General features: G+C 59.4%; 2 protein-coding genes across 2 annotated transcripts in view; one reads left to right on the forward strand and one right to left on the reverse strand.

Moving 5' to 3' along the window:
• The window catches only part of HADHA (hydroxyacyl-CoA dehydrogenase trifunctional multienzyme complex subunit alpha), a 47067-nt gene extending 46006 nt beyond the window's left edge, over positions 1–1061 (forward strand). Inside the window, exons 19-20 of the mRNA XM_046662528.1 lie at positions 429–574; positions 663–1061. Of these exons, the coding sequence (XP_046518484.1) occupies positions 429–574; positions 663–808 (292 nt within the window). The 3' untranslated portion in view covers positions 809–1061. The remainder of the gene's footprint in view (positions 1–428; positions 575–662) is intronic.
• A 101-nt stretch (positions 1062–1162) lies between these two features.
• Positions 1163–17046, reverse strand: GAREM2 (GRB2 associated regulator of MAPK1 subtype 2). The gene is made up of 6 exons (XM_046662527.1): positions 16852–17046; positions 13804–13944; positions 8372–8502; positions 6562–7599; positions 5388–5557; positions 1163–4852 (listed from the first exon to the last, which is right to left on the reverse strand). Exons 1-6 carry the CDS (start codon positions 16961–16963, stop codon positions 3826–3828), a joined length of 2619 nt encoding a protein of 872 aa, XP_046518483.1. The 5' UTR covers positions 16964–17046; the 3' UTR covers positions 1163–3825.
• Between the last annotated feature and the right edge of the window lie 71 nt (positions 17047–17117).

The following is a 17117-nucleotide window of genomic DNA, read 5'->3' on the forward strand; positions in this document are numbered from 1 at the left end:
TTGCCCTTCCACATGCCACCTTGTCCTCTGCCGGGCTTCAGGGTGAGAGCTGCAGCTGAGCTTTGTTTGGGAAGACCCCCGCTCCAGCCTTCCCTCTGAAGGTCCCAGAGAGCAGCTTGAGACGATCCTCCTAGGCCCCTTCACCCTCCAAACCCTTTACAATCGTGTGTAATTGACAGCTGCTGGTTCCAAGAGATACTGTCTACTCTGCCAGACCCTGTTCTAGGTGCTTAGTTTCAGGTTCATTAGGGCGAGTAGCTGTCCGCTTTTTCCAAGGGAAAGGCTGGCCTCCTGGTGGCACCCTGTCTGCAGAGTTGGTCCTTGGAGCACCAGCAGCACCAGCCTCATTCGTGTTCTGCCTCCACGGCTCCTGCACTGTCCCTCCCCTTCTACTCTTCCTCTGCCTGAACATCTCTCCCTGTTGGCAGCTCCTCTGATGAAGACATTCAGTACCGCCTGGTGACAAGATTTGTGAATGAGGCCGTCATGTGCCTGCAGGAAGGGATCTTGGCTACGCCTGCAGAGGGAGACATCGGAGCGGTCTTTGGGCTCGGCTTCCCACCCTGTCTAGGAGGTTGGTCTTGCTGGTTGGGAAGGTAGCTGGCTTCATCCTAGAGCTCGAGTTGCTGTCTCCCTCAACAAAGTCCTGTTTCTCCACTTAGGGCCCTTCCGCTTTGTGGATCTGTACGGTGCTCAGAAGATAGTGGACCGGCTCAGGAAGTATGAGGCTGCCTATGGAAAACAGTTCACCCCGTGCCAGCTGCTAGTTGACCACGCTAACAGCCCTAACAAGAAGTTCTACCAGTGAGCAGACCCTCACACCCTGCTCGCTCGCACGCTGAGCCCAGCTGCCAACAGTGGTGGTTCTCCAGCAGAGCAGCGTCTACATTTATCAGAGTAACCAGAAGGAAAACAGACTCTGGCAATGGGTGTGCGCCTTGATTAAAGTGCCTTTAGCTATGACCGTCTCGCCCTCCTGGTGAAGTGTTTAGCCAGTGGTGGTGAGGGCAGTTCCACGCCCAGCCAAAAACAACAATAAAAACCAAACTCTTGTCAACCTCTCTCCCTGCCTGTTCCTTTTTCTTCTGTCTTGGCCTTTCTGCTTTAAACCACTCCTTCAAGTAGCCGGAACAAAGCCCTGTGCTTTGGGGTATGAGTGTGTGGGGAGAATTCTAGGCAGCACCTTAAGAGAGAGACTGATGATAGAAAGTGGAACTTTATGAGCCTAAAGCCTTTTAAACCTGACTGTATTTCAGTGCTTGAGCTGGGCTTCTGCTGACAGTGGGGAGGAGGCCCTGGCTAAGCAGAGCAGTGGAAGTGTAACGGGTGTGGAGGACCAGGATACAAGAGAGACTTCTTTCCCCAAACTGCATTTCCTTGTTGCACAATTTTACCCCATTCTTTCTTGGTGTGACTCATTCACATGTGCTCCTCAGGGTGTCTGTGGGAACAATGGGGTTAAGTAGAGGAGATAACATTTTCCTGGCCAATGTGTCCTGCACGTCTTGGCGGCCCCAGAGCATGGAAGATGGACAGTGCCCGCACGATGATCAGAGACCGCATGTGGGAGCAGTACAGGAACGGCAAGTCAACCCACCACCACCTCTGCTCCGAAAGGGCTGCTCTTCCCGTCCCCCTGCCCTCTTGTGTGAAAAGTTCCTACACTCGTGTCCTGGCAGAAGCAGCACCCAGACTGGGTACACAGCTTTGAGGCTCCTAACTGGGTCTGGCAAAAGGATCCATACCGAGCATGTGCAGAATCGTAATTGAAGCCCCATCACATGGCACCCTGAGCTTCGAGAGAGTACCGATGGCTCCTGCCTCTGCTCTGGTTGCAGGTACCTCAGCTATTCCCTGGGTGCCAGCTGTTGTAGGACTGGCAGGCAGGGCCTAGCTCTGGCCCTACTAAACACTCACAGCTGGTGGCTAGGAGACCAGACTCAAACCAAGTCATCTCTGAGTTGGGGCTTTCAGATGACCAGTAGAAGGCAGAGTTCTGGTCCTCTACACTAAGGCCATTAACAGCTTCTAAATGTGGGGGTCTGAGAGAGCCTCAAGGCGAGCATTCAGCCAGTGCAGGAAGTTAAACTTGGGCCCTCCCTGGCAAATGGCATGGAGCTTAAGTCAGGTCTTTCCGCTCAGCAGCATTAGGTAGATGTGAGTTACGCTGAAACATCAGTGGGAGTTGGCAGGTTCCGGTAGGGTAGGAGCTGGTGAGGGGCTTTCGGAAGGGAATAAGGGCCAGCACTACCAGCTGCCTCTGGAACATACGAACGAGCTGCGTGCACAAACCATTCCAAAGACCTTCCGCCCGGAGCATATACGTTATGCCTGTCGGTCCCCATGGCCTCCAAAAGAAGAAAGGAGCTGACGCCCAGAATTCCACTTGCACTATTCTTCAGTGGTCTAGCATTTATTTCCCTAGTCCTCAAGGATTCATTAAGTGACTGGCAAGGAAACCAAATGTCTCAGTGTCACAGTTTCTGTGCTCTACTTCCTGACTCCCCTTCCCTCAGAGCAGAGGCAGCCTGCCTGGGGCATGAGCTCCAGCATGACTTCGCTACTCAGGACAGAAGAATGGAGAAAATAAATATCTAGGTAGGCTAGGTAAGACAGGAGAGAAGGCTGGTGCCTCAGGCCTGATGCCAGTGGGCACAAGCAGAAGAATCAGTGTGGCTCTGGGTGGGTGAGTAGGGAACAGCACCGGGGGATGGGTGGTTGTATTCATTGGCCAGCCTGCTCTGGTTGGTGCCAAGCAGATCTCCAGGCTCAAGATCTCGGCCACACAGACCTGAGTGGAAACAGTGAACAAGCACAGGAAGACTGAGCTCTAGGAGGAGGTGGAAAAGGCAGGTTTTCCCAAGCTACTGTGCTTGCTTTCTCACCCGTCCTACCTGTGCCAGTGACAGAAAACCAGAGAAGGACACACCCAGTGTTGGCCGGAGTCAAGTGATGGGGGTGGGAGACCGGTGGAAGTGGCAGTGATTGAAGGCCACTTGCCTCTGAATGAAGGACCTCAATCTACCTGCTCTTCCACAGACAGAGTCTTCGCAGACAGGACCCAAGCCGGCAGGATGGAGGGCTAGCTGCAGGGAGCTCAGGGCAGGGCCAGGGCATTAGAGACGCCAGGGGGCATCTGCCTCCCTAACCAGGCAAGCAGGTCAACAGCAGAGCTCTTCCAAAGTCGTCACCCACGAGCCAGAACCCAGAGGTGCCTCTGAGGTGCAGTGGCAAGGCATGTAAATGATACACCCGTGCTCAGGGCCAGGGACCTCATTTGTGGTGGAGCAGAGCGGGGGAAGGAAGGGCATCCCAGAGACAGAGAAATCGGCACACCGACTCTGGGGCAGCTTAGCCAAAAGCCCACATAGCACAGAGGAGAGAGGGCACTTGGGAATTTGTGCTTAAATTACAGGCCACCTCCTTCCCTTTAACCTGAACCTACACGCTTGAGAAGTGCAAGATGTCTGTGAAGCTCTGTAGCAGGGCACGGGAAGGTGTCAGGTCTTTTGACTCCCCTCATGGGAATCGCAGCAACGTGTCACCAGGCCAGGGTGGCACTGGTGCCTCCAGCCCCCTCTCCACGTCCTCTACACACTCAAAGGCAAGACGTCCCCATGCAGGCATCCGGCCCCAGAGGACTCCATTTCCAAGTGTGTCTCCCTTGGACTCACTCTGAGTGGCTGCCTAGCAGCCTCAGTCTTGGCATAGATTCTCCCCACAGGCAGGACCCTCCTCTGGGGGTGCTGTCCCCCTGCAGAGCCAGGGCTGGCCCCCAGGGCCTCTGTGCCAGCATTCCAGTTGTGCAGCTACAAGCTGGGAAGGTCAGATCTTGGGCCGCCAGCCTTTGATGAACTGCATGATCTTCTTGACCTGCAGCTTGGTGAGGTGGAAGTCGTCTGCCAAGATGTCCTCACTGAGCTGCACGAAGATGCTGCCATCGATGCGTTCTCGGGCAAAGAAGCTCACCACATCCTCTGAGAGCCCAATGAAACGCAGACTTCGAGAGACCTCCTCCAGGGAGAGTGCAGACAGGTCAGCAGGGGGCTGCCAGGGGGAGGCATCCCGGCCTCCCCAGCCTGTCGCCCCATCCCGGGGACTGGCAGGAGGCCCTTCTAGGCGCCCTTGGGTGAGAAGGAGTCGTGCTCCGCCTGCCTCGGGCCCCTGCAGGGCCACTGGTGACAGTGGGGCAGGAACCTGCCGCAGCACCAAACCTTCGGGCTCAAAGGCCTTGGAGGGTCCAAGTGGCGAAAGGCAGGGTCCAGGCCCGGATGCCCCCATAGCTCTGGGCTCCTGACAGCGCAGCAGCTCAGGCTCCGGGGAGCTGCCCTGCCCCAGCTCAAAGGGATCGAAGGGCTCCGGGGCTGCTTCCTGCCACTCAGAGGAAGAGGAGGAGGAGGGGCAGGAAGAGGTGGGAGCAGCTGAATAGGCCTGGCCTGGCGAGCCTGGGCCTGGGGAATAAGCAGGGCTGGAGGTAGTCAGGGGACCCGAGGTGGCTGTGGGCCCAGAAGAGGAAGCCGCTGAAGGGCCTGAGGGGTAGGCAGGCCCGGAAAAGGGATTGAGAGCTCCAAACGGAGCAAAGCGTTTCTGGGGGTGAGAGGGCTTGAACAGAGGCGGGCAGCTGTGGTAGGCCTTGACAGGGGTGTCAGCCCCCAAGAGGGAGGCAGCTCGACTGCTCAGGGGCTCTGCGAGGGCCCGGGAGGCCTGGCTGGGCTGTGTGGTTGAGGGCAAGGGTCCCGGGGGTGGGCGGCTGGAAGACTCGCCCACCTTGCAGTCTGCCCAGGTGCATGGGTAGCAATAGAGGGAGTAGGCATCTGGTGACGGAGAGCCACTGCCACTGCGCGAACCTGCCCTGTGGGCAGAGACAGACATGCACAGAAGGGTAAGGCCGAGCAAGAGGGAGATGCAACAAGGTCACACACACGACACAACCACTGCTCTGCCAGGTCAGAGAAGCTGCCAAGCAACACTGGCCTGTACCCCAGCCCCCAAGGCCTGAGACCCTCTGGGATTGCCCTATTCTTTCTTCTGGCATCCCCCACCCCAGGAAAAATTAAACTAAACTGAGTTACATAAACATTTTAAAATAGCAGGGAGCACGCCATCCTGTGGCAGATCCCAGTCTGGAGGAAACCAAAGCAATGCTCCCATTCGATCCGCATCCTTTAGGAAAGGGGCAAACTGCAGCAGGAAGGTGGAGAGCAAGGAACTGGGCCCCAGGCCCCCAGACGCCAGACCCCAAAGCCTCGGCTCCTGCTCAGAGACCTGTACCCTCTGAAGCCCCAGGCCAGCAGTCTTCCTCCTCCTCAGCACTGGTGCCCTCCCCACCCTCCCCTGCCTCAGTCCACCTTGGGAGGACCCAGAACCAAGAGAAGGAAGGGACTCACCCATCCTGGAGGCCAGAGGAGTAGTAGGAGAGGCTGGAGCTGGGAGAGTGGACAGGCTGCAGCTTAGGGAAGCGCGGGGGCACCGGGGGGCTGCCCGAGAGCCAGCCGCTGCCATTGCCACCCCGGGGAGGCACAGGAGGGGCATTGAGCAGGCGGCACTCCTCCTTCACCTGCAAGCAGAGGGCCATGACTCACCCCGTCCCCAGGCAGGTGACACTCCTTATCTTCCCTTTCCTAAGCAGCTGGGCAGGGGGGTGTCTGGGACTGACACTCTGCCCCACTTTGCCAAGAGGCTGCCTTGCCCTACACCCCACTCCTCACCCAGCCCCCCACTCCCCAACTCCTTCCAGTCTCTCCAGCCTGTTTCACTCATGGAGAACCCACAACACCAACACTGTCTCCTGTGGCCTTGGAAATCCATCATGAACGTAAGAAAAAGAATACGGAAGGAGATCAAAAACAATCAGATAAGAAGACCATCCCCTCCTCAAGGAAAAGGAGAAAAAGAAGAGGAAAAAGGTATGGTGGGCAGAGAAAAAGAAGGAAAAATATCTGCCATCTGGATCCCTTCCTTATAGGTCAAATAGAGTGGATGCCATCGGATGTTAACAGGTGTTGTCCATATTCTGGGACAGGTATGGTTGGGAAATTCTGCACTGAACACAGATAAACAGGTTTCCTCAGTGCAGGACTTCTCAGAGCCTTTAATATACCCACGCTCTGTGGCTCCAAAGTGAGAAGGAGGGGGAAGCCTGGAAACCATACACACATTTTCTAAATTTATTTCACCATGGAACCTTCTCACTGGCCAACTTAAAGGACTCCTGTTCTGTGGAACCTTCTGGGTAACGCTCTTCTGGGCTCATCCCAAATTCTCTGGGGCTAGGGACCACTGGCCTTTTGTCCCACAACCCGCAGCGCCGCCATCCCTGGTCTGCTTTACTAGAAATCCTCCTGCGTCTCCTTCCCCTTTTCCTTCTGGGCTTCCCGCATACCTCTACCTCCCTCTGCCACACACTCCAGGGGCTGGAGGCCGAGACACGGAGGCTGGGCCAAGGAGAGCCTGCTTTTCAGGCCCGAACCTTGCCCCGTGGCGGGCCAGCTCCCTGGAGGACAGAGCGCACAGAGCAGCGCCCCGGCTCCCAGCCGTCTCGCGTCGGCCGCGCCCACTCACCGCCTCGGATTTGGGAGGCACGGGAGGAGGCGGCGCCTCGCGCTCCAGGCGGGGCGGCCCGGCGGCCCCGAAGGAGATGAGGTCGGGCCCCGGGGGCGGCCGGACGCTGCCCTCGGCGAGGCCCTCGGGCGCCTGGTGCGTCCACAGCTCCTCGTAGGGGATCTCGGCGGGCGGCGCGGCGGGCTCGGGCGCGCCGGCCCAGTCGGGGCTCACGTACTCCTGCTCGCCGTCGCCGGAGGAGCCGGGCACGCGAGCGGGCGCGGGGGCGCGCGGGGGCGCGGGCAGGCAGAGGCGCGCGCGGCGCGGGGGCGCGCAGTCGTCGGCCAGCTCGGCGGGCGCCTCACGCACGGCCGTGGAGTACTCGTCGGGGTCGAAGCGCTCGCGGCAGTAGGAGGCGCTGTCGCGCACCAGGCGCTCGACGCGCGGGTCCCCGGCCAGCAGGCCCTGCGGCAGCGCGAAGCGCGGCGTGTCGGTGAGCAGCAGAAAGTGCAGCGGCGCCGGGCCCTCGCGGCGCAGCGCCAGCCCCAGCACCACCGTCTTGGAGATGATGCTGACCAGCTTGTAGCAGTGGCCCTCCCGCACCGGGTGCAGGTCGTAGGGGTTGCGCGGCGGCCGGCTGGGCACCAGCACGTTTACCGGGAGCCGCACGCGCTCGATGATGGCGCGCACCGTGTGCTCGCCCTCCTGCATCTGCAGTTCCAGCGGGCTGCGCGTGCTGAAGCGGCCCTGGCACTGGAAGGGCAGGCTCAGACTCTCGTTGGTGCGGTGATTCATGCAGATGAGGCAGGGCATCTTGCCTTTGATGGGCCTGGCGCCCCCGCCGCCGCCTGCGGCCCCCGCGCCCCCCGGGCCGCCGCCGCCCACCCCGGCCAGCGCCCCGGCTCGGCCCAGCTTGCGCAGCAGGGTGGTGAAGCGCGAGCGCTCCTTGGAGGTCTTGGCGCACAGGATCTCCGCCTGGCCCATGAGAGTGAGCTCGTCGCCCGCGTGCAGCGTAAAGTTGTACACTTCGCTGTCCTCGCTGAACTCGCCCGACACCACCTGGGGATCCCAGAAACAGGGCGAGGCCTTAGCCAGGGCCCCAGGGAAAGCTAACCCTGCGAGGCCCTCCGGACCCAGCGCAGCCCTCCTCTTGGGGCTTTCCCAGGGCCGGGACCAGATCCAGAGCACGGGACGGGGAGATCCGCATTCCATCCCGGAGAGGCCACGGCGGGGGCTGTGCAACCTTGAATGAGTTACCTTTGGGGCTTAAGTTACTTCATGTAATAACTCTTACTTGGAAGAGCTGCTGTAAGGATTAAACAGACTCTATGTACAATGACATATTTTGAAAATATTCAATAAATAGCCATTTTTATCATCTTTACAGTTTGGGCGATATAAAGCTCCACCCATTCAACAAGGCTATTGTGAAGAGAAATGAATTGATGGACAAAAAAAGGGTTTGTAAACAGTACAGAGCTATCTGTACACAAGAGGGGCACGGTTTGCACTGTGTGTCCCATTCCCACCACCCTTACCAGTGGACGCTAGGACAGGCAGCCCTGAAAGGTCTCCAGGTCCCAGCTGTGACCCTCACACACACTTCCTCCTGCTTCACCACCTTTTCCAGGAAGTTCTTCTGTCCAGTGGGTCATACACCCTGCTCTTCTGACATGGCCAGATTGTGCCAAAGGCCCTCGAGGGGCTGCCAGAAGCCACAGGGACACCGTCCGCCTCTTGGACCCTAAGGGCAACCCTCCAACCAGTGTCAGTGGTGCCCTCAGGGAGAGGGGTAGCACAGCGGCGCCATGCTGGTGCGGGAAGGACTGACCTTGACACTGAAGGTGATGGCTTCCATCACAAAGATGCGGTCAGGGAAGACGCTGGCCACCTCCTCCACGCTGCTGAAGTACCTCACTGGCTCCCGCACATCCCGGGCCTGCTCCAGGAGCTTGAACTTCCCTGCACAGGAGGGAACACAGGAGGCTAGGGCAGGCCTGCTTGCTGGAAGCCTGGCCTGTGTCCCGAGAGCCCTCACGGTCCCTACTTCTTGTTACCCTCATCTCAGCCGGCCCCCCTGGAACTCAGGTGGGCAGAAGAGCAGGTTTGCACTAGCATGGGTGGAAGGGGCTGGTCAGCTGGCTTGAGTTTCAACAGGGAGGTAAGCACAGATCCTAGCAACTGGAGCCCAGCCCTCACCCCGTGGAGAGCATGTGGGTGCATGATGAAGCTAGCAGCTGCCTGCCCAAAGAAACCCACACGCAAACTGGCATCCAAACACGTGGACACAGAACTGGCCTCTGACCAGGCATCAGTGTGGCATTGGAGGTGCTGGCTCCTAGCTTGGTCCCAGCCCCACTCTGACTTGTTGTGACCCTAGACAAGTCCCTTCCCCAATCTGGGTCCTTATCTGAGGGGGCTGGAGCAGAGGATCTTGGGCCCTGCCTGGATCTGGCATCCACTGTATCCACCTTGGGTTGCTGACCCACACCGATGCACTGGGCAGAGCAGGGGCCCCGAGACAGCCGCTCAGACCCCAGCTCTATTCCCAGACCCTGCCCTGGTCCAACATCTGCCCCACTGTCCCAGAGGCTTCTGACTTGAGCCAGCAAAGCCGCTGCCCTCAGATGAGGCTTTCCCAACCTGCAGTCCAGGGCCATGTTTTAGCTGGCTCAGCAGATGTCCCCAGCAGACACAGACTTCAAAGAATGACCCCTTTTATGTGCCTACCTACATGAGGACAAAAACAGCCTGTGAACCCCCCTGGCATCTGGATGATGGCCTCTTCTCAGGCCTTACAGAGAAGGAAGAGACTCTTGTATAGGAGAGGGGACAACAGACCAAGAGAAGACAAGGTGACTCTTTAGCTTCTGGAGTCTTCCTGGTGGTTGCTTCAGTCATAGTCCATTCATTATTCATTCCACAAACATTTATGGAGTCCCCACTATGTGCCAGACACTGGGCTAGACCTGAGAGAGGGTGCAAATCTGGGTAAAACAGCCTGCCCTCAAGGAAATTCAGACATAGTCAGTGTGACAGTGAGCACCCAATGATGGCAGATGTGACAAGCGCCACAACAGACTCATGAGGAAAGAGCTAGAGAACCGCTGAGTTGCGGGAAACCTGCCTAGCAGTCTGAGGGGACCTCGAGAATGAAAACAGTTTTATAGAATGGACATTCCATGTGGAAGAAACAGCATGAGCAAAGACCCGGAGTCACCAAGGCCGACGGCCTGCCCAAAATGGTGAGTGCCCAGGGGGCAGGACATGGGGGACGGGGGCGAGGTAGGGGCGGGCTCCACAAGACAGCAACTGGGTTACGAAAGGCTGTGAAGGCCATACGGTAGGACCTCATTCCATAAGAAATGAGACCCACTGGAGTGTTCTGAGCAGGGAAATAGCAAGATCTGAGTTGAATCTGTAAGATAACAGGAGACCATTCAGGTAAATAACCCAGTAAGGCGTTCTGGAGAAGAGCCAGGGCAGAGGCTGAGGGAAGAGCAAAAAGGAACAGACCAAGAGATGCGTGCAAGAGAGACTCATCAGACTGGGGTGACTGACGAGCGGTGGGCAGGAGAGGAGGGGACTCGGGCCACCAGCCTGGTCAGAAATGGAGAAGGCAGAGCTCTTAACCAAAACTGGGAACCTGGCAGGAACAGGGGCCAATCCTACAAAGTGAGGGCCCCAGGTGGTGCCCCTGGGGAAGTGAGCATGTGGGTGCAGGGCTTGGGGACGCCTGGTCAGAAGCAACAGACTGAAGGTCCGCAGCCCACAGGAGGCAGCTTCAGCTGTGGGGCAGGTAAGATGGAAAGGAAGGGAAAAGGAAGAACAGAGGATCCTAACCCTTTGGGGATCCTCTTCCCAGAAAAATGCCCAAAGTGTAGTCCTAGCATGAACACACACAACATTTTGTGTACAGTGCCGGGGGTCCCGGGAGCCCCCAAAGCCCGGCCAGAAACCCAGACTGAGACCCCCCCCCCCCCAGTGCAGCGTGTGAAGAGCAGAGGGCCAAGGGTAGAGCCGGCAGCATCAGCACCTAAGCAGGAAGAGAAATGAGAGCCAAGAAAGAGAAGGGACAGTGCCCAGGAGAAAAGTGAAGGCGAGTCTCTCCTCCGGCCCTAACAACTCTGAGACCCTGCTGGGAAGAGGCCTGGGAGGGGCCGCAGCCTGGAGGGCAGCAGGGATGAACTGCGGAGGGGGCCTAGCAAGGAGCAGGAGGCCCAGGCCTGCGGCCATCAGCAGTGAGGAGCCCCCTTCCCCCGCCCCCCGTCTCCTCCCCCATATCCACACACAAACCCCCCAACCACAAGCAGCCAGGCAGGGAGAAATGCCCGCTGCCCGCTGTGGGGAGAGCTGGAGCCAAGTCAGGGCTGAAGCCGGGGGAGGATGTGGCGGGGAAGATCGATGTAACCATGGCAGCCAGCGCCACCCCCTCCGCTGCAGCCGGGAGCCCGACACAGGTCATTATTGCCCCGAGGAAGGAAGGGAGACCTCCCGGGAGTGATGCCGCGGCCCCTGGAAGCCTCTTCCTCCTCCTGCAGCCCTGCGGGGGCAGCTTCCTCTCCCGCCTCCCCCTACGTGAGCCCCGAGGTCCCCTGCGGCTCTCGGGACCTGCCGCACCCTGGCCCGCCCCTCCTCTTTGTCCTTCCCTCCCAGGACGCACTCGCGCGGCCCTGACGGTCCCTTCCAGCCCGAAGCGGTCTTCTTTCTCACCCCCTCCTCCTAGACCCTGACCCAGAGCAGCCGCCGCATAAAGAACGGTGGGTAAAGGCACAGACGTTGCAGTCGCACAGGCCTGGTTGAATCCCAGCTCTGCCACCCGCCAGCTGTGTGACCTCGGCCAAATGATTTAATCTCTCTGGGCTTCAGTTTTCCCATCTGTAAAATGGAAGCATACTGCTTGGCGCACAGGGAAGGGCACCACTGGGAGGGCGCCCGGCCGCCTGGGCCCTCGGGCAGGGCGGCCTCAGAGGAGCCAGGTCACCCGGCTCCCTGGACACCCGGTCACGAGGCCCGCCCCCCGCCCCGCGGCGGGTCCGCAGCCAGCCGGCCGCCCGCGCCATTATTAATTCATCAGCTGGAGCCAGCGCCGAGCGGTGCACTCAGAGCTCCCTCGTCAGCCCGCGGGGCCGGCCCCTCCCCCGTCCGGGCGGGCGCCGCCCACCGGAAAGATGGGGCTGGGGATGCCACACCTCTGCAGCTGTCACCCCTGACCACCACCGTATACATGCGTTCAGGGGGCACCAAAAGAGATGGGGGAAAAGGCTAGGAGTCCCCTGGCCCCGTAGTTCCCTAGGAGGCTCTGGGCCTTGGTTTCCCAGATTTTTCATGACACAACTGAAATGGCGCTGTCCTTGAAGTCACATTTCTCTTAGTGAGGGCTTTTTCTAATCTTTGCTTTTTTATCCCAAGAAGACCTGGGACTTCTCCCTGGACCAATTCCAGACACCGAGGCTGGGAAGTTTCTAGCTTGGGCAGGCCCCCTCAGGGCTCCAGGCCCAGGCAGAACCCCAGGTCAGAAAGACACTTGAGAGAGTTTCCTCATCTTCTAAATGGGGTGTGGGGACTAGGGCGTACCAACTTCTAGGGGCAGTTGTAAAGAGCAGAAGCCCTGTAAAGGGCCTGGACCTGTCCCACTGGCTCAGGGGAGACCCAGGCAGGGCCCGGGGTTGGGGCGCAGCAGTACCTGTGAGGCAGGGACTGTGGGCCTTCCCAGCTCAAAGGGTTCCCAGCCTTTGCGGGGCAGGGGGACCCAATCAGCAGTTAAAAACACAAAACTGGACAAGCTCCTGGAGCCTCAGTTTCCTTGTGAGTTATATGGTGTCGAGAGGACTTTCTCACCGGGTTACAGGGAGGATGAAATGATGAAAATGCTCATCCCGGGGTCTGGAACGCCGTGGGGTCCTGGGCTTGCATGGGGGCATCTCTGGGATGGAGCCAGACTCCCATCCCTCCACAGAGGGGACAAGAACTGTGTATTCCTGGTGTGGCACAGCAGACTCCAGCCCAGGAGACAAGATCCCTGGGTTCTAGCCTCCGCTCTGCTGCCTGTGTGACCCTGGGCAGGTCGCTTCCCTTCCTAGGCCCTCTGTTTCATCATAAAATTAAAGGGCTTTCTTATTTTTAGCAGCAGAATCCTTTCTTCAAACAAAATCTCATGTAGGACATCAATATCATATATAATATAGACATAAAGTTGAAGTTCAGTAGCATAACCTTATTTAAAAGTCTAAAATTTTAACATTCACTTAAAGGCAATCCCTGAAAATGAGTTTAACACAAAAATTGGGAGAAACAGAATTCAAGCTGAGAGATGCATCAGGTTGAGCATCCCTTTGTGCCTGAAGTTTTTGGTTGCACAATACTGAGAAGATCCTGGCAGGAGATGTTCTCTTTGAGGGTCTGTACAAAAAAGGGTTAAGGAGGCAGCTCACAGTCCATACCACAGGTCTTTAGTTGGATTAGGGTTTGATCTGTAGCAATTTGAGAGTGTGGATATCCTTTTTTTTTTTTTTTTTTTGAGGAAGATCAGCCCTAAGCTAACATCTGCCGCCAATCTTCCTCTTTTTGCTGAGGAAGACTGGCCCTGAGCTAACATCTTTGCCTATCTTCCTCCACTGTATATGTGGGATGCCTGCCACAGCATGGCTTCATAAGCGGTGGGTAGGTCCACACCAGGGATCAGAATTGGTAAACCCCCAGCCACTGAAGCGGAGCACTCGAACCCAACCGCTATGCCACTGGGCCAGCGCCCAGATATCCTTTTAATCATTAGTTTAAAATCTATCTTAGGACCAGGCTGTGGCTGAGTGGTTCAGTTCGCGCACTCTGCTTCAGCAGCCCAGGGCCTCACTGGTTCCAGTCCTAAGTGTGGACATGGCACCGCTCATCAAGCCATGCTGGGACGTATCCCACATGCCACAACTAGAAGGACCCACAACTAAAAATACTCAACCATGTACCAGGGGGCTTTGGGGAGAAAAAGAAAAAATAAAATCTTTAAAATCTATCTTAAAATAAAATGTGAATCAAAGGTTGGCAACCAGAAAACCAGGGCTCACAGAACAGTATGAAAGCCACTGGACCCTAACCCTAACCCTAACTCTAATCACCACCCTGCCAGCCATGTCCTCGCACACCCTGCACCTCCAAGGAAAGGCTGGTCAGCAACCGCTTCCCCCAAGACTTCTTCACCCTCTATCCTCCTGCCCACACCCCACCCCCGCCACCGGCTTTATGCCATCTGTCCCTGGCTGGGCACACCTGGGTACTGCAGGGGGATGTCAATCTTGGGCCCGATGACATAGTGGCCCTCCTCCAGGGTGTGGGCTGTTACTGTTGTCCACTGGCGGCAGGAGTGAATGAGCAGGATGTCTCGCTCACTGACGCCCTCAGCATACTCCCCTGGGAGGGGCAAAGAGGATAGCAGAGGAAGGAAAGAAAAAAAAAACGTTAGGAGGAGCAGAAAGCATAGGCAGGGTGACCTCCTCACCTCCTCATCAAGACCCTGCCCGGGGCAGCTCCCCAGGATCCCCGTCCAGGTCAGCAATGCTCGAGGGACAGGCAGGCTGCCAGCTGTGGCCTCGGGCTGAGTGAGCCCCGTCTCTCAGGGCTCAGGCTCCCGACAGGGCCCCAGCAACCAGCCAGCCGCTGTCCTTCATTCATCATTCAGTGGACTGCCTGCTGTCCCGGGCCCCAGCGGCCCAGCCCAGCCCCTGCCCTCCGGGAGCCCTTCAGCCCAAGGGAGGTGGAAGACATGTGAACAGAGATTACAGGCAAGTGTGAGGCACTGAGTGGAGGGTGTCTGGGCTGGCACAGACGGAGTGGCAAGCCAATTGGGGGCAGGGTGAGGAAGGGAGAGCCACTGACCAGCAGACACTCGAGCTGGGCCTCCAAACCACCCGAACTCACACCAGCAGAATTCTCAGCCCCCAAGTCAGTGCCGAGGCCAGGCAAGGAGGGCCTTGGTTGGGGGGACGGAGAAGGCTAAGAAGGGACTGTCCATTGTGGGTCCCAGCTGGGAGGGCTCCCCCAGAGCCATGGGTCACGCAGGTCAGGAGAACGGGAAGGCTCAGAGGAGCTGACACCTCGCTCTCTCAGGGGCAGCCCCTTTCTTTCACCCACCGCACAGGCAGTCCCCTGCCTTCAGGGGACTCAGAGGGGAGGGGAGAAAGTCTCAGGTACTCCCTAACCCATCTCAAAGAAGCCTCTTCTCAGCTCTCCCAGGCTTTGGAACACAGTGATGGTGGCTGGAGGAGGGGGTGGATTTAGAAGGGGGGCCTGGTCTTGGGGCAAGCTGCACTGGGGCAGAGGTGTTGGGAAGGGCCTGGGCCCCAGAGGCTCCAACCCCAGCAACGGTTTCCAGGGGAGCAGGAGGGGCTGGCCCAGCTTCCAGGAGGCCAGTGGACCGTCTCCCGGCTGCAGCTGGTAGGCGGATGGGGGTGGGGGAGGCCTCCTTCCCAGGCTCCTCAGACACAACTTACTAAATTTCTGCCACCTTTACCCTGATGGCGGGGGGCTCCATGAAGTGTATGCATTTGGGGAGGCGGGGGAGGATGTGTTCAGGATCTGCGAGGAGGGGCTAGCTCCCATGGGGGCGGGGAGGGCCTGTCTGAGTCTTCCTCCTCAACTCCTCACCCTCTGGGGCAGAGGAAGCTCTCCTACTCTGGAACCTCCTCCTGAGCTCTCAGAAGCCCCAGCACATCTTTCCAAGAGACACAGGCCACAGCTACACAGGGCACACACCAACAGCCATGGGCCATGGTCACCAACAGCTGAGCCAGCACAGCCGCCTGCCCACAGTGACAGGGGCTTGTCACTCCAATGACACAACTCAGTCCCATGGTCCCACTAAGGGGCCCCTCCCAAGTGCACAGGCACAGAGGGACCTTCAAGACACACTTGTGATCACATATTCACACGGTGAACAAAGCCACCAGCATCACAGTCAGACAGCCGGGCCATCACGCCAGTTCATTCACTTATCCATTCATTCCGTCCCTCCATCATCTTTATTAGGCAGGATGCCTCCCTCAAGGAGGCTGCAGGCCAGTTAAGACAATAAACTGACTACTGTAACTGGTGAGCAGTAGGAGACAAGACAGGGGTGGAGGGGTGTCAAAGGAGGCCTGCCCAGACGGAGGAGCTCAGACAGGACCCCGGGAGGGGGAGATGCAAAGAGGATGTGTGGGAAGTGGCCGGGCAGAAGCTCGGGCCAGCATGTCCCAGTCACATGTAGACACATCCAGCCCTGCTGTCGACAGGGACAGTCTCGGAACCACACGCTGACGATCCCAAGCAAGACGCTGGGCTGCCGGGCACTCCTGCCGACGGCCGGGGCGCCGACGTTCCCACGGAGCCGGCTCCCTGGACACTGTGATGCGCGCTGTGCCCATTCGTCTCCTCGCCGCCGCCGGTCGGAGGAGGGGCTGCTGGGCCCCGCGGAGAGGAGAGGAGCCTGTGGCCGCGGGCCCCATTAGCATTCAGGGAAGCGAGTGTGCCAACGCGGGCCAAACCCCTATTCTTCTCACACACAAAACCCCCGGCCTGGCTGCCAGCCCCGGCTCCTGCCCCTCCCCCAGCCAAGCAGCCCCCTTCCCCCAAACGGTCCCCTCGCTCCTCGTGGCCTCCAGGCGTCCCCTCTCAGGCCCCCAAGCAGGGTCCCATCAGCAGAGCATCCCGGACCCCAAGGAGAAGTGGGACAAGATGTAGGGGAGGGCCGGGGGCTTGGGGGCACGGCCGCCGGGAGGACTCACTCGTTCGGGCCTCCCCCCAAGGTGGCCTGCGCGCCCAGGGACCAGACGCTGCTCCCCGGGACGCGAAAGGAGGGTGCAAGAAGGGTCCCAAGAGGGGCTGAGCGGGGCAGGGGGCCACGGCGGTGGGAAGACAGTTCGATGCCCAAGGGATGCAGGAGGATCTAGGTGAGAGGCCGGAGACAAAGGGACGGAGGGGGGCGCGGCCCGGGCGGGAGGTCTGGTGGGCGAGGGGAAGGGGATGAACCGACGGGGCGGGCGGGCTGGCTCGGCCGCGCTCCGGGCTCCAGCTGGGCCGGAAAACTGTCCGGGACCCGGCCTTAGTCCCTGTCCCGGGTTTCGGTCCCTGTTCCCGTCCGCGGGGCCCAGGAGGAGACGCACCCTCGGCTCATGGGCCCCGGGTCTCCGCGAGAGGCGGGCCAGGAGCTGTGCGGGCTGCCAGCTGGGGAGCGGGAGGGCAGGGCCACATCCTCCCCGCCCCGCCCTCACCTGCCTGGACAGTCCCCGATTGCCCGCAGGCCCAGGGACCCCTAGCCGCCCTTCCCGGGACCCGCGGTACCTGGCCCGAGGCAGGCGAGCGTGGGCAGGCGGCAGCGACTGACGATGAGGTCGAGCGGGAAGGCGCCCATGCTCCAGCGCAGGCCGGCCAGCCCGGCCGCCAGCTTCTCCATGGCATGGGCGCCCCCGGGGCCGCCGTCCGGGGCCCCGACGGCCAGTCCCGCGCGGCCCGGGCTCCTGGGCCCGCCGCCACCTCCTGGGGCCGCCGCGGCGCTCCCCGCCTGGCCGCCCGGCCCAGGCTGCGGCCGTCACGTGGCCGGTCTCCCC

The sequence above is a fragment of the Equus quagga genome, chromosome 5, assembly GCF_021613505.1.
Source record: "Equus quagga isolate Etosha38 chromosome 5, UCLA_HA_Equagga_1.0, whole genome shotgun sequence".
In the NCBI taxonomy this organism is placed as follows: Eukaryota; Metazoa; Chordata; class Mammalia; order Perissodactyla; family Equidae; genus Equus; species Equus quagga.

What these genes read in the sequence shown, in the direction of transcription:
- GAREM2 (XM_046662527.1), bottom strand. Translation starts at nt 16,963, where the DNA reads ATGGAGAAGCTGGCGGCCGGGCTGGCCGGCCTGCGCTGGAGCATGGGC. An exon ending in TGCCTCCCAAATCCGAGGCG is followed by an intron (nt 5,558 to 6,561) that starts GTGAGTGGGCGC and finishes CTCTGCTTGCAG; the next exon opens with GTGAAGGAGGAGTGCCGCCT. An exon ending in TCCTCTGGCCTCCAGGATGG is followed by an intron (nt 4,853 to 5,387) that starts GTGAGTCCCTTC and finishes CTCTGCCCACAG; the next exon opens with GGCAGGTTCGCGCAGTGGCA.